At 45.9% G+C, this 24618-nt stretch overlaps 1 protein-coding gene across 1 annotated transcript in view; it reads right to left on the reverse strand.

Annotated features, from left to right (window-relative positions):
* Positions 1-24618, reverse strand: part of DNER (delta/notch like EGF repeat containing) — a 653505-nt gene that overhangs the window by 20708 nt on the left and 608179 nt on the right. Inside the window, exons 10-11 of the mRNA XM_029616218.1 lie at positions 23960-24073; positions 3480-3611 (exon numbers count right to left, since the gene is read on the reverse strand). Of these exons, the coding sequence (XP_029472078.1) occupies positions 3480-3611; positions 23960-24073 (246 nt within the window). The remainder of the gene's footprint in view (positions 1-3479; positions 3612-23959; positions 24074-24618) is intronic.

The following is a 24618-nucleotide window of genomic DNA, read 5'->3' on the forward strand; positions in this document are numbered from 1 at the left end:
GTTGATTGTTACAATCCAGCTGCCATGTCTTCTAGAAAGTGGGAGATCTTGGATTCTCTGCATTGAGAACTGTTTTGTCAACTGCTAACCAGGTCCAGTATTGCTCCACATGGGAGGGGGCGATGCTGGCCCTAGTACTTACCACCAGGGACAGTATCTCTCATGTTAGAACATACATTTTATCATCCTAGATCAGACCAAAGATCCATCAAGCCCAGCATCCTGTTTCCAACAGTGACCAATTCAGGTCACAAGTTCCTGGCAGGATTCCTAAGTTCAATAGATTCCATGCTGCTTATCCCCAAGTCCATAATGGTTTATGGACCTTTCTTCCAGGAACTTGTCTGATGGATGATCACTGGATGGTGTGGTTCAGTATTAGCGTGCACGAGATGAAGGTTTATTCAAAGTCAGGGATCCTAGACTTCAGGAAAACCAAAAACATTGTTAAAATGGAGATGTATCCCCTGGTGGAAAATGGATACAAACAGCTATACCGTTGGTACCTCACGCCGGAACGTATGGCAAAAATTTCAAGGAATACAACTAACTTTTGCTGGAGAGGGTGTGCCTCTATAGGAACATATCTACACATGTGGTGGTCAGGTGACTGCATAAAACCCTTATGGACCCAAGTTGAGGAGCATTTGTCTAAAGTATTGCATAACCCGATCCAGTTACAAATGGACACTGCTTTATTGAATGTGCCGGACAATATACACCACCACACTCATCATCCATTGGTAGTGCAGGCTTGTATTGCTACACGGCTGGAGATAGCAAAGGAATGGAAGACACGTCAGGGTCCGACATTAGCCACGGTCCTGTTACGTTTGGACAATGTGTGTACATTGAATCGACTAACAGCGGCAAAACAGCATACCTTACAACGTTTTCAGAAAACTTGGGCGCCTCATCTTCTTTGGCTTAATCGCTCTCATCTCTAACTGGACTGGCATCCATCACTGTCACTTCTCTGCTCAGAGACATGCTGCACTGATACTACCTTTATTGTTATAGACCTTCACAGGTACTCATAGGACAAATTTGATCATGATAACTCCCAGGATATTTGTGTTCAGAACAGTCTCTTGCTGACCGTTTTTCTTTCTTCTTCTTTTTTTTTTTTTTATATAACTCAACATATGTGCAGGTGATATAGACGACCTTTACTTCCTGAATGTGTATAAACTCAGGGGAGGGGGGTGGGGAGGAATGGGAGGGGGAAAAAGCAAAAAAAAACAAAAGACACATTTACAAAAGTTCATGTATATTCATATAAGGTTTTATATTCATATATCTTTATTATATTTGACTTCTTGTCAATAAAGTTATAAATATAAAAAAAAAATGGAGGTGTATCTCAAGAAGTCAGAAGCTTGTTGGGAAAATCTAGGAGAAACAGAAGAGCTGTGGGTAAAAGTAAAAGGAGATAATATAAGGGCATTTAATCTTTTGTTAGGAAAGTAAGTAAACAAAAGAGGAAAAAGAGGCCACTATGGTTTTCTAAAAAAAATAGCTGAAAAGGTTAGGGAGAAAACGTTTGCATTCATCAACTATAAGAGATTGCAGAAAGAGGAAGACGAGTGAGAAAAGCTGGGAAAGTTGTCAGGAATGGAAAAATTCAAATGGAAGATAAAAATAGCAAATAAGTTAAAACGGGAGGAGAAGACTTTTCTTTTATTAGATATGTTAGTGATAGAAGGAAATACAGAAGTGGCATTGTGAGACTCAGAAGTGATGGGAAGAATAGGTAGAAAATGATGAAAAAGCAAAACTGTTTAACAAGTATTTCTGTTCGGTGTTCCCTGCGGAAGGGCCGGGAGCAGGACCACATAAAACGAACAACAATAAGATTGGAGGTGAGGTAACCCCCAATCGACTTTCGGAAGCACGTGTTTGTGAGGAGGTAACTAAACTTAACAGTAGATAAAGCGATGGGGCTGGATGGGATACATCCGAGGGTGCTAAGTGAAGTTCTAGCAGCTCCGCTGGCTGACTTTTTCAATGCTTCTTCAGAGACAGGAGTACTTCCAGAGGACAGGGAATGGGTGGATGTGCTTCCTATTCATAAAAGTGGAGGAAGGAAGAGGAAGACCGGTTAGCCTGACCTCTATAGGGAATAAATAAATAGAATCACCCCTAAAACAGAGGACAGTGCAGTTTCTGGAATCGAATGAATTGCAAGATCCAAGGCATCATGTTTTCACCAGAGCTCAATTTCTTTGACTGGGTGACCAGAGAGTTGGATCAAGGGAGAGGGCTAAGTATAGTGTACTTGGATTTCAGTAAGGCCTTTGACAAGATTCCGCATATGCGACTTATAAATATATTGAGCGCCGAATAGGTTAGAAACTGGTTGAGTGGGAGGCAAGAAAGGGCAGTGGTAAATGGAGCTCACTCCGAGGGGGAGGATGTTACCAACAAGGTGCATTAAGGATCAGTCCTTTGGTTCTTTTCTACATTTTCATGAGTGAAGGAAGGACTGTCAGTAAAGGTTTGCCTTTTTGCTGATAATACCACGATCTGCAATAGGGTAGACAGCCAGGAAGGTATGGAAAACACAAGGAGGGATCTAGTGAAGCTCGAGGAATGGTCTAGGATCTGTCAGCTAAGAATTTATGCTAAAAAAAATGCAGAGTTATGTATTTGGAGGTATTGGGGGGTGAAATTCTAAGCATGAAAGAAAAGCAGGATTTGGAGGTGATCATATTGTATGATATGAAGGTGGCTAAACAGATGGATAATGTGACAGCAAAAGCCAGAAAAATTCTTGGCTGTACAGAGAGAGGATTGGTCAACAGAAAAAGGGAAGTGTATTTCCCCTGAATATGTCCCTGATGAGACCTCATTTGGAATACTGTGTACAAATCTGGAGACCACACCTTGCAGTGTTTTTTGTTGTTTTTTTTTTTTTTAGCAGAAATCATACAGTTGCTGTCTTCAGTTATTTTGATAAGATATCCTGAACCAAGGAAGAATTCAAGACATCTGCTAGGCCCTGCCTAGATGACTGTAGGAGGAAGACTATGGATCTAGTAGAATGTCATAGCTCTTCTCTATCAGAATCCTGCCGAAGGTAAATCGATCAGTTTGAGAGAGAGAGAGAGAGAGCAAAAAAAGACTCTGAGACTGACAACTGAGGCAAGTCTATTGAACCTTTAGGTACAGCATCAATATCACTGCAGATAGTTTTGATCTTGTCTTAAAAGAATTAGGCAAACAAATTACAATCTGCAAATATATTTAAAAGAATATTTGTCCCTAGACTTGTATTAACATTAGTAAAACGATTTCTAAATATGGTGTGGTAAATCCATCAATTTATTGTTTACTTGGGTTTTATTATAGAAAAATCATGGTTATCAAACTACACACTAAAAAATGTTCTCAGCGTGAAAATTATGTTATCATTGCTTTGGATTTCATGCTCAAGCAAATCAGTGTTATAGCTGAAAATAAATCTTTATGATACTTACGGATTTCACAGTTTGCGCCAACCCAGCCGTGTGGACAATGGCAGGTGTATCCATTAGGCTGGTCCATGCAGGTCCCAGCATGATGACATGGACTACTGTCACATTCATTTACGTCAATATCACATTCTTCACCTACAGCAGAAGAGAATTCACATAATAAAGCTGCAGCAGTAAATATGACTCTGCATCTATTCTCTGTCTGTGATTTCAATCTCAGCAAAGTTAAGATAGGCTTACTCATGCTATCAGTACTGCAGATAAAAATTATATCTGCGTGGAGGGGATGCCCATTTTCTGCCCCTTGAAAAATGGCCCTGCCCTTCACAAACATGCAGAATGTGGCTTCAGCTTGTTCGAGTGCCCTCCGTATGAAGGAAGGCTCAACAGATTTTGCCCTTTGGTGATATCAGAATAGTGGTAGTTGTGTTAAGAAGGAACATCACTCCCCACTGAGAGGGATGGATTAGTGGTATAACGACCCCCGCTCTCACGTGAGCAGGAGGACTGCAGAGAGGTGTAAATGGTAGAATTCTAGGCCCTAGAGTCCTTTCCCACTGAGGGCTTCCTCTAGGGATTGTCTCCCACTGAGGAGGTCTCAAGAGGTGTGAGGGGAGGGAGAAGAATTCCATGGTGGAGTTCCTGAAGAAGGTTCTTGCAGATTTTGGGAAACCAGTGTACAAAGGGTAACAAAAACCTGGGAAGGTCACTAGACTCAAAGACCGACACAGCTACCATCAGCCCATGACTCCACTGAGAGATCAGAGAAAAAGCAAAGGCTTGCAGAGGGAAGGATTACAGCTAGCACACAGGTACCGGGGGGAGGGGGCTGGGGGAAGGAGAGTGCACCTTCACTGAAGAGCGACCTGTTTGATGGAGAGTTGGATAGAGACCGTTATTTATGGTTTTTGTGCTGTGCACTTTTGTTACAATCTACCTTATAAATGGGCTCTGACCGACGGCCCGCAAATGCGCAGTAGAGAGCAGCTCTACCGCGCATGTGCGGGCCAGCACGTTGGTCAGAGCCGTGCGTGCCCGAAACAAAAAACATGGCGGTGGGGCCGCAGAAGCGGCGGCGGCCGCGAAGCAGGAGCGGGAGGAGGAGCAGAGGCGCCGCGCGCGAGTGACACCCCCCCCCCCCGAGATCTGCCGGCAGGAGAAGCAGCGCCGCGCGCGAGTGACATCCCCCCCCCCGAGATCTGCCGGCAGGAGCAGCGGCGCCGTGCGCGAGTGACACCCCCCCCCCCCGAGATCTGCCGGCAGGAGAAGGTGGTGAGAGGGAAGGTGAGAGAGAGAGGGAGGGAGGAGAGAGAGAGAGGGAGGGAGGTGAGAGAGAGAGAGAGGGAGGTGACAGGGAGGGTGACAGTGAGAGAGAGGGAGGTGAGAGAGGGGGAGGGAGGTGTGAGAGAGAGGGAGGGAGAGAGGGAGGTGAGAGAGAGGGAGGGAGGTGAGGAGAGGAGGGGAAGGGAGGTGAGGGAGGGAGGTTGAGGGGCTGGAGAGGGGGAAGGTGAGAGGGAGGGGGGAGAGAGTGAAGGAGGAGGGAGAATGAGGGGGAGGGAGTGGGAAGGAAACGGACCGAGCCCGTTGTTACGGGCTTAACGGCTAGTATGAGGTAGATTTTAAAAGGTGCATGGGCGCGTCCATATGTGTGCGGTTCCCAGCACTCGCACATGGTCGCGCGGATTTTATAGCATGTACACGCCGACGTGCACATGCTATAAAATCCGTGGGCAGCGCGCACATGCGTGCCGGATTTTATAATCTGCGCGCGCAGGGGAGGGGGGTGAATGTTAGCAAATTATGCTCGGCAATGCAATCGGGCCTCCCCCAGTTCCCTCCCAGTCCACTCCAATTAAGGCCACTAATAGCCGCTGTCCTGGCCCGCCCCGCCCCTCCCTATCCCCCGCCCCTTTTTCAGGGCCCACCATTTGTGTGCGAATCAGCAGTTACGTGTGTGGCCAGGTCCTTTTGAAAATGCCTAGCGCGTAACTGCCGGTGTTTGCGCACGTGGCCCTTTTAAAATCCGGCCTTATGTGTTCACTATATTGTGTGTGTGTTGATTTTTTAAAATCCGGCCTTATGAGTTCACTATATTGTGTGTGTGTTGATTTTTTAAAATCCGGCCTTATGTGTTCACTATATTGTGTGTGTGTTGATTTTTCAACTTTGTATTTTGCTACCAGTTTTGTAAGTAAAGTTTTTCATTGAACAAAAAATGCTGGACTGAGTAGTAATTTTTGGCATGACTGACTGATGATGAACAGTAGGGCCACCATGAACAAACCCTAAAGGCCTTGAAAACTGATGCTTTCCCCCCTGTGTGGGAAGCCAGGGGTGGCTATGGAGCCCTGAGTGGTCCGAGGCCCTCCCTGTGTGCCCAAGCTCCCAGGACCAGATTGAGACTCGGAGCGACATCTAGATGAGCAAATCGGGAGCATTTATGAAGACCAAGTTATGTCTTTTATAAGTAAATCAGTAGTGCATTTTTGCCCTGTGTATAAAACAAACTACTAGGCTAATACATTATCTACCAGAAATGAAAGTGGTAGACCAAGAAAACAGAAGGATATTGTTGATGATTAAAGCTCACTGATATACTGCAATCCAGGAGAGTCATGTGTAAAGCATTATGACCATTACGGCCAATGAAAGCTTAAAATACTGAAATGCTAAAGAGGGGTATCTTTGTTTTAATTTTACTACCATCACTGTTATCTGTACTTCTTTGACTGTCAAACTATTGACCTCAGATTGCTGATGCCTTAAATTATTCTTGATTATCTCAGAAAATAACCAAGGAAGCTGGTATAGTCTTTGAGGGGGTAATTTGTAACATCATGCATAAGTTAGTTAATAACTATGGGCCGGATTTTCAAAGCCCTACGCTCGTAAATCCATCAGATTTACGTGCATAGGGGGGGTTACACGTCGCCGGGCCTATTTTATAAAGGCCCGGCGACGTGCGTAAAGCCCCGGGATGTGTCTAAGTCCCGGGGCTTCGAAAAAGGAGTGGGGAGGGGGCGGGGAAGTCCAGGGGCGGGGCCATTTGCCGCTGTGCTGGGGGAATCGCGTGCCAGCAGGCTGCCGGCGCGCGCAACCTGCGCATGCCTGGAGGCAGGCGCAGAAGGTAAAACAAAGGTCGGGGTTAGGATAGGGCTGGGGGGGGGGGAATATGTTCCCTCCCAGACCGTTCCGAAATCAGAGCGGCCTGGGAGGGAACAGGTAAAGGCCACGGGCGTTGGCGTGTGCAGGGTGCACAACTGTGCACCTCCTTGCGCGCGCCGACCCCCGATTGTATAACATGCGTGCACCTGCATGCTCATGTTATACAATTGGGCATCCATGTGTGCGCACTGGATAGCGCGTGCATATCTACACCCACGCGCTTCTTTTAAAATCTATCCCTATGTGAATAAGTTACACCAATTGTCAAATCTAACTTACAAATGTATGTCCACTTTTATCCTAGCAAAACTAGGTGCATTATAGACTTACTATTTGGTGCGCATAGTTTTGCTGAGAGAGTTTATGTGCATATTATTTTAAATCAAAATATGCGCAGAAGTCCAAACCCCACCCAGGGTCCATCCCCTGGAATGCCTCTCCCCTATGAACACGAAAGTATGTTTGTTTACTGTGTATGTGCATAATTTTATGTGTGTATTAGTTGTGCAATTTTATAAAAAGCCATTTCTGCAAATAAAGCCCTACTTTATCTATGGAAGTTCCCTTGAAAATTACGCTCAAAGTATTTGAATCTTTCAACAGATATCACTTTTCGATGATAATCAAAATTGTACACATTCCTCAATAAAAATATATAGGAAGTCATAATTTTGGGATTAAAAAAGCTTCATACTATCCAGTTTTAACCTGCAGAAAAAAAAATAATATGTGCACAGTATACACTTATTTAAAATGTAAGGAAGTATTAGGCTGGTGTGTTACATAGTTTGATTAACTGAAAAATCCAAGTATTTCTTTCTCCATTCTGCTTAATTGTGCTCGCTATACACTGCTTAGTATTCAGTGAATCTGCTTCACAGCATGCTTGCAAGTAAACACAGTTAACCTTTTTACAAAGGAAAATCTCAGTTCCATTAGCTAGAAATTACTAAATCCATGAGTCCCCGGGATTCAGTGATTCCGTTTCTACAGTTTTGACCTATAGTGTTGTGTAGGGGTGTAAAAATCTCCGCTATTTCTTGCACACTATAATAGAGTGACATTGAGGTGCTCACATTCAAAGCGTTTCCCACCTGGGAGACAATATACAAAAACAGCATTGGTCTACCAGTCAGCTCTGCTCCAGTGACACCCAGTGGCAGCCTTTCAGGAACAGAACCTGTAATTAGGGTCCCTGTGATCCACGGAAACTCAGGGAATGGAAGGTGGGGGGGGGGGGGGGGAACTGAGCACATCTGTTAATTTACTGGTACATCTGATCTCACGAAATTAACTTGGTCCAAATGTGATATATTCTGCAGTACTTTGACAAATGACAAATGCAAATTTGCAAAATATTTTAATTAGTAGTTTATAGAATAGCTTAGTAGGCAATGAAATAATATTGTTTAATTGTAATTTATTTTTATGAATGTCAACTTTAGAAGACATGCATTCACGTCTCCAATTCAGCATATTTAACATTATTTACTTACTCGTTTCTAATAAATATCACAATGCTTACTTTCAAGAGCAAAATAATTTTAACAAATGTTAATACCATAATAGTCTTAATCATTGCACAGCAATGTCAACATTTACAATGCATGTCAATATAGAGCATATGGAATTGATTGCCTCTTACCGCTCTATATGCAGTATGGCTTTTTAATTAATGAGGCAATCATTCTGGGAGGAAGGACTGAATAGAAACATATTGTGAACTTCCAGAAGAGTACAATAAAGTATTCAGTGTTACTGTAGTGTTCTGCTGTTCCACATACTATTTTCTAACTGTGAACCTCGGGATTTGAGGCTTCTACCCTTCTGTGGCAAGCCGACGAAGCTACAACTGAGCTAGAAAGTGAACCCTATCTATTTTAGCAGGGTTACTCATATTCTTAGAGCTGGTGCGACCCACTGTCCAAACTGTACAGTTGTACAGGGAAGCAACTCCACGGGGTGACATCACATAATTGGGCCAGTTCAAAGAATCTAAGCAGTGCAGAACCTGGTTTATCCTCTTCACTCCCTACTATAATGCACCCCTCTCCCCCAACCTGCCCTGTCAGTACGTGTAGCACTTATTGCAGCATCAATGCTCTGAGGAGCCAATTTCATGGTGTGAGGCAGAAATCTATTGGATCCATGTGGTTCATACTATTAAGACTGGACCCACATAGCACAGAAAGTTGACACTGTGTTAAGTGTTGCTCCTTCTGCTGATTAGGAAGGATCAGGAGGAGTCACGGCTGCACTGGGGATTGCAGGGCAGTGAGGATCAGGGGGAACCAGAGAGAGGATATGTGAGAACTTTTGTGGAGGGGAGGAATGCAGGGAGAACTTTAAGGGGAAGGAGGCGAATGTAGGGAGAGCCTTCAAGGGGTGGAATGGGGACATGGGAAAAGCCTTCTAGGGATGGGATAGGGACACAAGGAGAGCCTTCCAGGGGTGAGATGGGGATATGGGGATAGTCTTCCATGAGTAGGAAAAGATGTGGGGAACCAAGGGGAGGGAATGTGGAGAGAACATTTTGGGTATTGGGGAGCAAGAAGATTGAACCTCAGACAGGGGGCAGAAAGAAAGAGGACATGAGTAATAAGGAAAGGGAAAAAGACCTAGGATGGTGAGGTGGGGTTATAGAGGACCAGGGACTGAGGGAGAGAAGACTGGGCATTGGAGTAAAGAGAACTGTGTACTGAGGGAGAAAACACCCTGGCTGGTTGGGAGAGGAAGAAGGAAAGGGGATTGGTTATTAGGTGGAGGGACAGCAAAAACATAAGATTTGCCAGATCAAAAGTCCATTAAGTCCAATATCCTGTTTCTCCAACAGTGGCCAATTTAGGTCACAAGTGCCTGGCAGGATCCCAAAAGTTCGATAGATTTCATGCTGCTTGTCCTAAGGATAAGCAGTAGATTTCCTCAAGTTCAGCTTAATAATGGTTTATGGTCTTTTCTTCTAGGAACTTGTCAACATCTTTTTTTAAACCCAGTTACACTAATAGCTTTTACAACATCTTCCTGCAATGAATTCCAGAATTTAATTACACATTGAGTGAAAAAAATATTTTCTCCTATTTTTCTTAAATGTATTACCTACTAACTTCATTGTATGTCCCCTAGTTTTTGTATTTTTTGAAAGAGTAAACAACCGATTCCTGTTTAACCTTTCCACTCCACTCATTATTTTATAGACCTCTACCATAACTCCCCTCCAAGCTGAAGAACCCTAACTTCTGTAGCGTTTCCTCACAGAGGAATCATTTCATCTCCTTTAACATTTTGGTTGCCCTTCTCCGTACCTTTTCGAATTTAGCTATATTTTTTGAGATTTGGTAACCAGAATTGCACACAGTACTCAAAGGTGCGGTCTCATAGAATGAATCAGAAACACTATAATATTCCCTGTTTTATTCTCCATTCCTTTCCTAATAATTAGGACTCTATTTGCTTTCTTGGCTGCCACCACATACTGAGCAGAGGATTTCAACATATTGTCCACGATGACACCTAGATCCTTTTACTGAGTGGTGACTCCCAACGTAGAACCTTGAATTGTATAGCTGTAATTTGAGTTGTTCTTCCCTACGTGCATCATTTTAAATTTGACCACATTAAATGTCTTCTGCCATTTGGACACCCATTCTCCCAGTCGTGCAAGTCCTCTTTCAATTTCTCACAATCTTCTTGTGATTTAACAACTGTGAATAATTTTGTATCATCCACAAATTTGAATATGAGAGCGTAAGAATTTGCCTTATGTAACGAGCTCAGTATCAGTGGACTCTTAGTGCTGTGGTGTGGTTGGCGCCACCTAGCAGGCAAACCTATTAGGCCCACATTGACAGCTGGTAAGAGCACCTGGCGGAGGCGATGGACAGGCTGGATCTTCACCTATACCAGCTGCCTCCCCTACAGGTTGAGTTCTGCCGACCAGCAGGACTTAGGTGGGTCCCTAGGGCAGTCAGGCAGATGAGAGTCCAAAGACAGACAGAGATCAGGGTTAGCAGCAGACATAAGACATCAGGAACAGTCCAGAAGTCGGGGCAGGCAGCAGACAAGAGAAAATAGAGGTAGGCCAGAAGTCAGGGCAGGCAGCAGACAAGAGAAAATAGAGGTAGGCCAGAAGTCAGGGCAGGCAGCAGACAAGAGAAACCAGAGGTAGGCCAGAAGTCGGGGCAGGCAGCAGACAAGAGAAACCAGAGGTAGGCCAGAGGTTGGGGCAGGCACAAGACAAGGTGTAGTCAGATTCAAGGCAGAAGATCAGGTCCAGGCAGCAACCAAGGAAGATCAAGGTCCAAAGCAGAGGTAAGAATCCAGAAGAACAATCCAAGGAGAGCTAGAGCAAGACATTGGCATGTCAGGACAAGAAGGACAAGGACAAGGCAAGGCAAAAGTAAGCAGGAACACAAAGCAAGGCAGGAACATTGGGGGATTTGGAACACAGGAATGCAAGAACAAGAATGCTGGAAGAAGGCAACACGCACTGATGGCTCAAGGCATGAAAGGAGACCTGTTGTTGAGGCATTGGTGGTTCCTCCAATGGAGCATTTTATAGGAGGAAGCCAATGATATCTTCTAAGGACACCCAGGTTATCTTTTCACTGTGGGCCCTTTAAGAGACAGATGTTGGGTGCACGTGCACTTAAGAGAGAGGCCAGGGAGCAGTGTCAAGGCAGCATCCTATGCCACAGTCGGTTATGTTGGGTGCTGGCAGCATTCCTACCATGGCATTGGATATAAGTAAGGCGGTTTGCAGGGCCATCCTGCAAGCTGCCAAACATAACACCATACTGGGTCAGACCAAGGGTCCATCAAGCCCAGTATCCCAGTATACTGTTTCCAAAAGTGGCCAGTCCAGGTCACAATTACATGACAAGATCCCAAACAGTAAATATATCCCATGCTGCTATCGCACAGTGATAAGTAGTGGCTATTTCTTAAGTCAGCTTTGTTAATAACAGTTTATTGACTTCTCCAGGAACCTGTCTAAACCATTTTAAACCCAGCTATGCTAACTGCTTTAACCAAATACTCCAGTAATGAATTCTAGAGCTTGTGTGTTCAGTGAAGTACAGCAGCATGGAGGAAGATGAGAAAGCAGTGGCGGAGGTGGCAGCCGTGGTAAGCCAGCACCACGGTGGAATACAACAAGGCCAATCTGGAAAGGTTGATGATCCTCCATCGAAAAAAAGGGGATCCTGGAGAGGTGGAAACAACCCAGAAATGGGACCTTGCAGACTCTCTCATTTTGTGCCCTTAACGCGGACAGTGGGCATGAAAAAGACTGTCCATATAGGCAGCTGGAAACTGAAAAGTCTTGAAGTGAACTAGGTAGAGCGGAAAGGAAAATTGGTTCTTACCTGCTAAGTTTTGTTCTTGTAATACCATAGATCAGTCCAGACCAGTGGGTTATGCACTCCTACCAGTAGATGGAGTCAGAGAGCAAAGCTTAGAGGCACTGGTATCCCAAGTGTGCCACCTGCAGTTCATCAGTATTTATCAATACCCAAGCAAAGTATAATTGACAAAAAAAACCCATCTAATTCCCGAAACAAGGGCAAACAGGAAAAAACTCCCTCAAGGGTCCGAAACAAACGACCCCCCAATACCTAAAAATAAGGTTTGAACCACGGTTCATAACAAAAACCAAAATATTATAGAATCATTCTGATAGATTCCCTATGTACAGCAGCTAACCGTTAGGTAAATCAGTCTTTCGGCAGTAGCACCCGGGTGGGATCCTGGACTGATCTGTGGTATTACAGGAATGAAAATTAGCAGGTAGGAACCAATTTTTCTATCCTGTACATACCCAGATCAGTCCAGACCAGTGGGATGTACCAAAGCCACATTACACCGGGTGGGAATCCGAAAGATGCGCTGGCAAGACGCTCTCCCCAACAAAGCACTTGGTCCGGATCCCTGACATCCAGACAATAATGCCTTGTGAAGATATGCAGGGAAGACCAGACTGCAGCTCTACAAATCTCCTCAGGTGACAACAACAGACACTCCGGCCAAAAAGCCGCTTGCACTCTTGTCGAGTGAGCTTTCAAACCAGTCGGGACGGGGCGACCCTTCCCGATGTAGGCCAAGCTAATTGTTTCCTTCAGCCAGCGAGCCAAGGATAGCTTAGATGCCTTTTTTTCGCTTCTTTGGACCTCCAAAGAGCACAAAAAGGTGATCCGATTTTTGAAAAGAGTTAGTAACTTCAAATACCGAAGGAGAACCCGGCAGACATCTAACAGATGATGATCTCTTCCCATAGGGGGGTCAAGAGCCCAATCAGGGAATCTGGGTAACTCCACGGACTGATTAACATGAAAGGCAGACACCACTTTCAGCAAAAAGGAAGGGACCGTGCGCAGGACACCCTATCAGCCGAGATGCGAAGGAAGGGATCCCTACAGGAAAGAGCCTGTAATTCTGAAATATGCCTCGCAGAACAGATGGCCACCAAGAACACCGTTTTCAAGGTGAGGTCTTTTAAGGAAGCATGTCCCGGAGAGGGATCACGAAGCGCCCTCAACACCAGATTGAGATTCCACTCCGGGCATAACTTACGAGGAGGAGGATGAAGGTGCTTCACCCCTTTCAGGAAACGGACAATGTCAGAGTGGCTGGCTAGAGGCCTGTCACCTACCCGCCCCTAGGAGACATCCCAGGTCCGAAACCTGAATACGCAGGAAACTATAAGCCAAACCTTTAGATAATCCCTGCTGCAAAAACCCCCAAGACCTGAGGAATGGTCACCGACAATGGCACTACACCCTGCTGGTCACACCAGACTTCAAACACCTTCCACACTCGAGCATATGCCATAGACATTGAGGGCCACCTGGACTGAAGCAGGGTGGAAATTACCTATTCCGAATAACTTTTCATTCGTAACCGCCGCTTCTCAAACACCAGGCTGCAAGAGAGAAGTGATCCTCCTGATCCAAAAAAATGGGCCCTTGTCGCAGGAGGTTTGGCAGATGAGCTAGGCGTAGCGGGCTGTCTGTCGCCAACCGTACCAGGTCCACAAACCATGGCCGCCGTGGCCATTCCGGTGCCATCAGAATTACTGAACCGGGATGGTCCTCTATGCGCTGGAGAACGCGCCCAATCAGGGGCTATGGAGGAAAGCCATACAGGAGGATTCCGGCGGGCCACTTGCAGACTAGAGCGTCTGCTCCTACTGCCCCAATTTCCTTCTTTCGGCTGAAGAATCAGTTGGGGAACTCCCCATCGGGCACAAATGTGATTCCAACCCTCCCTGGATAGTTCCCACTCCCCAGGATCCAGCTGTTGATGACTGAAGAAGTCCGCTTGCACATTGTCCACACCTGCCACGTGAGAGGCTGCGATGTCTTCCAGATGAAGCTCGGCCCAAGCGAAGAGGAGGTGGCTTCCTTTGCCACGGCTGGACTCCTGGTTCCTCCCTGGCGATTAAGATATGTCACCGTGGTGGCATTGTCCGAGAAGACTCGAACCATTCTCCCCTGCACCAGGGACTGGAATGCTAATAACGCTTTGCAGACTGCCCTTGTCTCTAGGCGATTAATAGACCACGACCATTCGGGTAAGGACCAGGTTCCCTGCGCCGCATGACCGAGGCACACTGCTCTCCAGCCCTGAAGGCTTGCATCTGTTGTCACAATCAACCAATCTGGGACTTCGAGGGGCATCCCCTTCTGTAAGTTGTCTTCTGACAGCCACCATTGCAGGCTGGACCTGATTTGCTGCGACAAAGGCAGGGGCAACTGGTATTGCTCCGACACTGGGTCCCACCGTAACAGTATATCTCTCTGAACGGTCTCAGGTGACTGAATGCCCAAGGCACCAATTCCAATGTTGAAGCCATGAACCCCATAACTTGTAGGTAATCCCACACTATGGGGATTGGAAGCTGTAACAAGAGATGCACTTGTTGCTGCAATTTGTACATCCTGTCATTTGTGAGAAACACCCTGCCCTGGAAGGTATCAAAACGAGCTCCCAAATACTCCAGACATTGTGACGGAGTCAGATGACTTTTCGCTTCGTTGATTACCCAGCCTAGGGACTGGAGACAATGGATCACACGAAGAACCGTCCGCTCGCCTTCCTCTTCCAACTTGGCTCGAATCAGCCAATTGTCGAGGTAAGGATGGACCATTATCCCTTCCTTCCGAAGGGTCGCCGCCACCACGACCATCACATTGGTAAAGGTGCGTGGGGTCATCGCCAGTCTGAAAGGCAACACCCAGAACTGAAAATGCTGACCCAGGATCTTGAATCGAAGGAATCTCTGGTGAGCGCTGCGAATTGGGATGTGTAGATAAGCCTCAGTGAGATCCAAGGAGGCGAGGAACTCTCCCTTTCGAACCGCTGTGATGACTGTTCAAAGAGTTTCCATTCGAAAACAGGGCACCTTCAAGCAGTGATTCACTTTCTGTATGTCCAGGATGGGTTGTAAAGTGCCCTCCGTTTTGGGAACCATGAAATAAATGGAGTACTGTCCCCTCCCCCATTCCTCAGATGGCACGGGGACAATCGCCTTCAGGGCCAGCAATCTTTGTAGCGTGTCTTCTACCACGGCTTGCTTGTTGCGGCAAATGCATCATGATTCCACAAAGGCCGGCACGAAAGGCCGAGAAAATTCTAAGGAGTAACCTTCTTTTACCACCTCCAACACCCAGCGATCAGAGATGATCCTGGTCCACTCCTCGTAAAATTGGGACAACCTGCCCCCAATCATCCTGACCGAGGAGTGGGCGAGCCTGATTTCATTGGGCAGGCTTCCCAGTTCCAGTTCCCCGACCGAAACCACCTCTAGCAGGACGACTGGCGCCGTGAAATGAATGTGTACAGGAATAGGTCTGTCTGGAACCAGAGGGTGGAATACTACTTCCCGACCTGCTTTTTCGGAAATCCCGAAAATGGGATTGAGGACCGAATGATTTCCAGTAGGGCTTTCTATCTCCCGGCAGTTTATTGCCCTTGGAATCCCCTAGAGATGTCATCAGCTGATCCAAATCCTCTCAAAACAGCAACTTCCCTCAAAAAGGCAGATTGCACAGTTGCGATTTGGAGGAAGCATCCGCTGCCCAATTGCAGAGCGATAGGAATCGCCGAGCCGCCACCGAGGAGACCATAGTCTGGGCCACTGAACGCACCAAGTCATATAAGGCATCCACCAGATATGCTACCGCCGCCTCCAGATGAGCCACCTGAGAAACTGACAAAGTCCCAGAAGACGATGGGTCCTGCCCTTTTTGAATCCAACATAAACATACTCTTTGCATCAGGCTGGCACACACCACCACCTGAAGTCCTAAGGAGGAGACCTTGAATACCCGCTTCAGATGCAGCTCCAGCTTGCGGTCCTGCACATCTGAGAGTAGCCGCTCCCGCCACTGGAATGGTCAATTTCTTGGTCACCGCTGATACAGCCGCATCTACCTTAGGTCCCTGAAGCTTTCTATGTTCCTCCATTAGCGGGCAGAATTTTTGCATTGCTTGGCCAACCTTAAGCCCCACCTCCGGGGATTCCCACTCCCGGTTGATGAGCTTGTGAATCTTCTTCGGGATGAGAAAAGCACTAGGTGGACCCCGGAGACCATCCAGGACTGGGTTCACTCCCTCGCTGTCAGAATCTTCCAGCGAGGGTCTCACCCCCAATTTCTCAAGCACCTGGGGAATATGGGGGCATGATTCCTCCCTCTTAAACAGTCGGACTACGCGGGGGTCATCCACCTCCACACTAGGTTCTACAGGATCCTGATCGTCGTCGCCTGTATCTACATCTGGCGGGACCTCACCCTGATCTGCAGTGGTGTCCCTCGGGGGCGGAGTTAGGTCATTCCTCTGCTGGTCGACTGCACCCGCTAGATCCTCCCATGCCAAAGTTGCCCGGGATGGACGACCGTCAGTTTGCAGATGGGGACGCTTGGGAACTCCCATCCTGGGCTCTGCGCTTCGCGAGCTTCCGAGCCAGAAATGCTTTATGCATGAGCAGCACAAATTCCCATGAAAATTCTCCTGGTCCCGTCTCATCACTGCTAGAATCAGTGTCCGTGTCTCTCGATTCCTCCGGTTTCGGAGTCCATGCAGTGGGGAACCTTTCCACAGGGTGCGCAATGGGGGTTGGGCTCCTTCCATTAGACCCAGCCGCTGAGCCTGATCTGCATGCAGACTTTTTAGGTTTGGTCTTCTTGTCTGAGGCCCCTTCCCCACCCAGTGCACAGTCCGTGCACAGTAACAGGGGGTATAAATAAGCTGACCATACCCTGCAAGCCTTACAGGGTTCCACCAGAGGAGTTTCTGCCATGTTCCTCTTGCAAAAAGGGGCATATAACTCCCCCTCCCCAGAAGAAAATAGGTGCTGCCACCCAGCCCTGGTGACCCCCACCAAAAACGCTGTGAAAATCAGCCCCAGGAACACTGGGGAGCCGCATGGGAGGTCGAAAAAAAAAAATGGCCGCCGCAGGAAAAATAGCTCTGGAGCCGGCGGTAAAAATCAGGCAAGAAGCCTAAAAACATCCTCGGAGGTTCTTCCCAGGGCTGAAACACTCTCCCCTTCTCTTCAGGGGTCTGCCTGGCCCTGCACCACCGGGCAGACTGATTTACCCCGGGAGCCACGATGAACAGGGAACTTGGAGCAGTTTTGTTTTTTTTACACAAAAACTAACTTCTAGTAACAGAAAAAAATAAAGCCTAAGCTAAGAATAATAGAAAAAAATCCCCAAAGGGGCTACTTCCCTGTACTGCAGACACTGAGGGGGAGCCTTCGGGTCTCTGAGGGAGCCAGTCTCCTGGCTATCAGGGAACCTGGACCACATGGGCTAGCACCGCCAGGGGTACCCCGGGTCTACCTGAGGGATGGCCCAGACACTGAACCTAGCACCTCAGGGAGCAAGAAAATTCTGTCTCACACAGAGCTGCAGGTATACATGACCACCATCTACTGGAGTCAGAGAAATACCGATGAGCTGCAGGTGGCACACTTGGGATACCAGTGCCTCGAAGCTTTGCTCTCTGATTCCATCTGCTGGTGGGAGTGCATAACCCACTGGTCTGGCCTGATCTGGGTATGTACAGGAAACCGACTGGCCCTATGGGAGTGTGTTTATTGGTCATACAAAAGGTCATACAAAAGTAGAATTTCCTTGGCGGAATGACCTGGAGTGCATACGCAAGTTAGTGGAACAAAGAACGGGAACAGAGCCCCAGAAGGTTACTGACACATGGGAACATGCTTGGGCTCACAAGTCAAAACTCCAAAGCTAAAATTTTGTGGGTATCCCACGTACAGGACTTAAGGACTTTATAATCCAAGTGGAATTGGAGAGAGTCTCTACCCAGGCCTTGGTAGATTCTGGTTATAGCAAAATGCTCATTCACCTGGATTTACTAGCTCAATGACACATCAAATATAAGAAAAAAGAGACATTAAAATGTATACATGGGGATGAACAGAAGTGTTAAACCTCTCGAGTACTCTTGATGACCACCACAGGACAAGCCATCTTAGAAGCGTGTGTCCTCCCCAAGCTTCCTTACCCAGTGGTCCTATGTCAAGATTATCCCCATTTTGCAACCTTATGGAGACAAATCATGGGTGTTGGGGACAGTACAGCCGAGGGGGTAAGGCACTTGAGCTGGGATGTGCCCGAGGCACATCCGGATGCTCGACCTGACAAGGCCGAGCTGAGGGGGAGGGTATGTGACGGAGTGTACTGACAACTCCCTCATTCTACCTTAGGGAGCCTGGCTCAGGTTTGTAAATCAGTCCTCCTTAAGGTAGAACGTCACAAGGGATTCTGGGTGAACAGAGATTCCTTTCACTTTACCATAAGAAAGCTTGAGGTGGCCGAGGGAGCTGGTAGGACCACCTAGTACTCCCATACTGAATATGTTTACCTGACAGTTGTGTCTGGTGCATGCACTATAAATAAATGCATGCACCAGACTGCTCTAGTCTCGCAACCTCGCAACCTCGCAACCTCGCAACCTCAACCCACCCTTTTCCCTCACCCCCGCCACTCCTCCCATCTGACATAACATGTATATTCCAGCTGTATATATTCCATATATATATATTTCCATGTATATTTCCGCTGATTATAATCCATGTTTTCTGTATTATTAATTTATTGTTTTATGTTAATTTATAGTTTGTAATTTTGTTAACTTATTGTTCAATTACTTAATTCTGTCCTATCTTCCGACATCCATGTTTTTACTCTCCCTGTTTTAATGTAACTTCTCTTTTCCACTTATACGTTAATTGATTTTTCCCCTTGTTCTAATGTAAACCGGTACGATAAGACCTGGTCTTGAGTGTCGGTATAGTAAAAGAAGTTAAATAAAATAAATAAAATAATAGTCACGTCACATTGTGTTCCTGGACTATTCCTGAGGCTGCAGCAGGCCTGAATATGTTACACTTGTCATCACACTTTTTCAGTAGCAGCCACTGATCTTTAGAATATGTTGCACTAAAATTTGCAAGAAACAATTAAATACTTTGCTTTTTATTAATGCTTATTTTTAGGATACTTTTATTGAACGAACTGGTTTAAGGGTCCTGCTTTTATTGTGTTTAGAGATGATTTTAAGATTGTTTCACAATTGTTTTAAAATGATTTAGCTCAATTGTAATGAAAGATTATTTATGCTTTTAATATTTTAGATTCTTTTTTTGTAAGACATGGAGGTTATTGATCCCATTATGTATGTTCTTTTGTTAGCTGCTTAGGGCTTATGCATAAGCAGCACATAAATAAATAAACCATAAACCATACTCAGTTTTTAACAATATCTGTGTATATTTTACATGCATAATCATCCAGAATTAAATGTGGAGGCAGGTATTGTATAAAGTATCCCATGCTCCACCTCTGAAAATCTTTAGTTGCAGATGTTCGTGAAATCACCAGTTCACCCGTACCTCAACCAGTTCACCTAGACCCACCAGCACTTCTTCCTGAATCTCCAGCACTTCATCCAGATATCACACCCCAAAGCTGCAGACATAAGGCAAGTATGACTTCGACTGCGTGAGTCAATTAGAAGATGTAAAATAAAGTGTTCAGATAATATATGCGCATATGCCGCTTACAAAATAGCAATCTGCGCACATATGGGGGAATTTTAATATGCCGGCATGCACCAATACCGACAGATACGCAAGTGGCCGGGCCGCACATGCACCAAGCGTATTTTCATAATGGCCCGGCCACGTACGTTCTGCCGGTACACACAGAAGTGCCGGATTCTTGAAAAGGGGTGGGCCGGGGGCGTGGCCAGAGGGGCCGGCCAGGTCAGCGTGCACCAGGAACTTACTTCTGCTCAGGAGAGCAGGTAAGTTCGAAAAAAAAAAATAAAAAATAGGGTAGGTAGATCAGATTTAGGGGTCGGGGAGGAGAGGGGTAAAAGGGAAGAAGGATAGGTAGGCGGGTTAGGGAAGTTCCCTTCCAGTCCTCTCCTTTATTGGAGCGGACAAGGAGGGAACTGGAGATGGTTCGATTGTGTCGCCACGCGTTTATTACGAAATGCCCCCCTTCCCCGTGCAAATCGTCACTCGCGTGCACATGCGTGCGCCGATATGAAATCGGGCACTCATGGGTAACTGATTTTATAATGTGCTCGTCGACGCGCGCATGTTATACAATCGACGTGTCCATGTGTGCACAAACACGGACACCCACACGACCCTTTTAAAATTTACCCCATATTTTTCAAACATTCCTAGACCACCTCTTTTTTCCCTGTTAACCTTTACATGAACGCTGCAAGTGTGCAGATACTCTTGAGGTTTATCATGATCTAAATTCTAGCTGAAAAATAAATTTGTAAGCCATTGGCAACTGTTAAAATAGTACTACATCAGTGTTTCCCAACCAGTGTGTCATGGCACACCGGTGTGCCTTCAGATCTGATCAGGTGTGCCCCGGAAAAGTCACCACTACCTGGTGCTCAGATCCAGACCAGCATCTGGGCTCTATTCTCATCACCTCAGAACAACAAGAGTCCTTTCTGAGAATGCGTATAATCATGCATGCTTCTTCTTGTCTACAGCATGAGCCTTGGAGTGTGGTAATCAAGGGGCGCATGCAGGGCGTGGATAGCCAGGCCCTGCTCTGTGCAGCACACTCACAGGCCGATGCAATATAGTGTGCTCGGCTGAGCGCATGGCTTTACAGGTGATTGCATGCGCATCCAAAATGCAATAAGGGGATTAGCACATCCAAAACGCGTGTCCAAACCAGCGCGAAGCTAATAGCGCTCATCACATGTAAATTCATGTTGATGAGGCTATTAGCTATTATCCCAGATGCAAAAAAGAAAAAAGTGCGCTCGACGCACATAGTTTTACTCTCCAAAATTAACACCTGCCCTGGAGCGGGTGTTAATTTTTGAAGAGCCCCAAAAGTTTACAGAAAAGCAGAAAATACTGCTTTTCCGTAGTTCCTCTGTCTTAAATCATGATGATATTAAGTTGGAGGAACCGAAAAAAAGGAGAACTGAAAAAAAAAATATTTTTAAATTGTTGCCTGCAGGCAGGTTAGGAAAACGGATGCTCAGTTAACGAGCGTCCATTTTCCTAACCCATGGCTGTGTACAGATTAGGAAAGCAGAAGCTCGTAAAATTGAGCTTCTGTTCTCCTAACCTGCTGACAGCCACCTCTCCTAGGTGCCCGATGCCGAGAAGGCTCTAGGGATGCAAAATTCTCCCCTAACGCCTCCTTTTTACCATGGCAGCCTATTTAAATATTAAATCGGGCGCCCGGGAGAGGTGAATCGTCGCACGTTAAGAGAGCAGGCGCTCAGTCATAAGCGCCAGTTTAACGAGCGCTGATACTGCATTGGCCTGACAGTGTACACAGCGCCTCCTCGTCTTCCCCTTCCTGAGCTTCCTCTTTTGAGCCCTTCCAGCCTCTGTATTATCCCCAAGCTGAGTGAGACAGGGAGGGCATGCACTGATCATGGGATGTGACTCATTCTCGGTGCTGGTAGCAGCGGCAGTGGAGGAAACCTAATAGTTATCTCGGTTGCGCACGTGGCTAACTGAGCCGGCTCTGCCCACATCACACCACCTTCTCCTAGTGGGGCTTTCAGCACTTCCCTAGTTCTTTTTTTTTTTCTTTTCAAACTCTTTATTTAACTTTATTATCAATAACAATCAGAAAACATAAGACAGTGGCAAACAAGAGTTCTTTTTTCGATAATGCAGTCTGAGTCTTTTCCATATGCCACATTGTTTGCCCTGCGGAGGGTTGTGTGCCGCACAACACTTTTGATATCGTAGGTATTCCTTGGGCTTGACAAGGTTGGGAAACCCTCGTAACCTCGTCCTTTTTGCTGCCTAGAGTAAACCTACTATGCTCTCTCAAAAAGCTTTTATATCATTGATATGCCATACTGTACTGGAAAAGTTAACCCAAACAATAAAAGAAAATGACTGTAATGTTAGTAAAATGCTGAGTATTGCGTGTAGCTCTGGTCGCCCTGTAGTGGAATTAGAAAAGACGCGGAACAGTGCGACGAAAATGATAATGGGGATGGAATAGCTCCCCCTATGATGAGAGGCTGCACAGGCCGGGGCTCCTCAGCTCGGAAAAGAGACGGCCGTGAGGGGACATGAGAGGAGATTATAAAATCACGAGGGGGTGGAACAGGTAAATAAAGGATGTTTATTTAAACAATACTAAAATAAGGGGACATCCCACGAAGTTAACAGCCAGCGGATTTTAAACAAATTGTAGAAAGCGCTTTTTCACTCAGTGCACTATCAAACTGTGGAAAATGATGCCAGAGGATGTGGTCAAGGTGACAATCACAGCAGGGTTTAAAAAAAGGTTTGGACAAGTTCCTGGAGAAAAAGTTTATAACACAAGCGACCCTAGTGCCTCCTTGCTAACGCGACTCCCTAATTTAAATATTGCATGGCGGACCCCCCCCCTTTGGGGGCACCTGGGGGGCATTAAGAGAGAAGGCGCTGACTGTTCAGCGCCCACTTTCTACGCGACTTTATTGCATCGGCCCCCATTATTAGCCAGGTAGACTAAAGAAAGCTATTGCTATCCCTGGGGTTATCAGGATTTAGATCTACTTTATGGTGGGATCTGCTGAGAACTTGTGACCTGGACTGGCCACTGTCGGAGACAGGATGCTGGGCTCAATGGACCTTGGTCAGGCCTAGCATGGCACTTCTTATGTTCTGGATAATTAAGTATAACCCAGGTAGACAGTCCATCATGTTAGATGGAGAGAACATTGCACAAATCTCATTTTTGGGGGAGTTTCCTCACTCCGAAGGTCATCAAATCTTCACAAGAGTGCAATGTTCTGTTGGTACGTCTCATGCTGAATGTAAAAGTGGCCCCTAACCCCTACACTAATACCTAAACCTCACTTCAAGTAACTAGGTGGGCCTCATATGGAGGTATAAATACCTGCCTAGTATGGGGGCATCATGGCTAGTCTGTCTGTCTCTCTCCCTCCCCCCCTTTCTCTCTCTCTCCCTCCTAGTGGTTGTAGGTAGAAAATACAACAATTCTGGCACTTAGTGCAAAAAAGTTATCACAGTTTGTGCTAATACATGTGCAAAACACTAAGATTTGCAAAGTGTACTATTACCATAAAACAAGCCCCTTTTCCTATCGCATGCGATATTTAGTGCATTTTGATACATCCAGGCTTTAGACTGTAAGCCCTCTGGGGATAGGAAAATACCTACAGTACCTGAATGTAATCCACTTTGAAGCGCTGTGAAAAGTGGAATATAAATAAATAAACTTCACTTATCTTAAAAAACCACAGCCAACAGACTGCAGTGGTAAAAATCCGTAACGAGGCCACGTTGCGAAATAATATCTTCTTCAGGGGTGATTCTGTATCCTCTCTGGCAGACATACTGTGAACTTCAGCAGCATCTTATGGCATGGCTTCACAAGTTGGGGACGTGGGCAGTTTGTTGGATAGTTTAAATGTTTTGTTGACATGCAAACTCAACTTCAATAATATTCTTTCAAAATGAAAAAAAAATAGTTCTATATGCACTTATATTTGGAAATGTTCAGCATGTGCTTTATATTTTCAATGCCAAAGTTTAAAATATGTTCTTATCACATAGATTCATAAGTTTACACTTATAATAAAACACTGGCTACTGGAACTAGTTCATCATTCATAGAAAAGCACAAGCACTTTGCCCATAAGAGATTGCAAGAGAACCCATTCACATGGAAAAAAAAGATGCTATATCTTTTGTGTTTTGTCTTATGATGGCACAATTTGTACTTCCACTTTATATATATATATACTTTGCAAATCTGATGACTTGCCTGTAAATCCAGCTGAACAGATGCATGTAGCATTCAGCCCTTCACTTTCGCAAGTTCCTCCATTCTGACAGCTGATGTTGACACAAGGATCTTTATATAATTCGCAATGTCTTCCTGAGAAGGAAAAGAAAATAAATCACAGGATTTACTCATTGCTCGTGCTTTTATTACTTTAGGAAAGAATACTGAAAATCAATATTTTGGGGAGGGAGTGAAGGGACTCCAATGAAGATTGTAGGCTGCCACTACTCACTAAAAGCAGGTTAGAAAATCTACCTTTTATTTTTTTTTGGGGGGGGGAGGGGCAGTAGTTTTCTTCTGCTCCTTTGGGCGTCTAGCTCAGCTGGAACTGAGGATGGGATCTGATGATATTAGCCTTCATTTACAATTGTATTTGACAATTTTATATTCCATCCCAACTCACCTAGGCCAGTTGTCACAGAAACGATCTTCTGCCGGGGACCATGCACCAGGGTCCCTTCCAGAGCTTTGCAGTCATGGGCCCTGAATACAAACCACTGCACAATGACCGGGACTCTCCTCCCACCCCAGGAGATGTGACCGCTGCCTCCAGAGCATCCCCAGCCAGCCCAGGGAATGGAAGGCCTGACTCAGGAACTAATGGGGTCAAGGCTTGTAGCACAGATTTGGACAAGTTC

Source organism: Rhinatrema bivittatum, chromosome 9, assembly GCF_901001135.1.
Source record: "Rhinatrema bivittatum chromosome 9, aRhiBiv1.1, whole genome shotgun sequence".
Classification (NCBI taxonomy): domain Eukaryota; kingdom Metazoa; phylum Chordata; class Amphibia; order Gymnophiona; family Rhinatrematidae; genus Rhinatrema; species Rhinatrema bivittatum.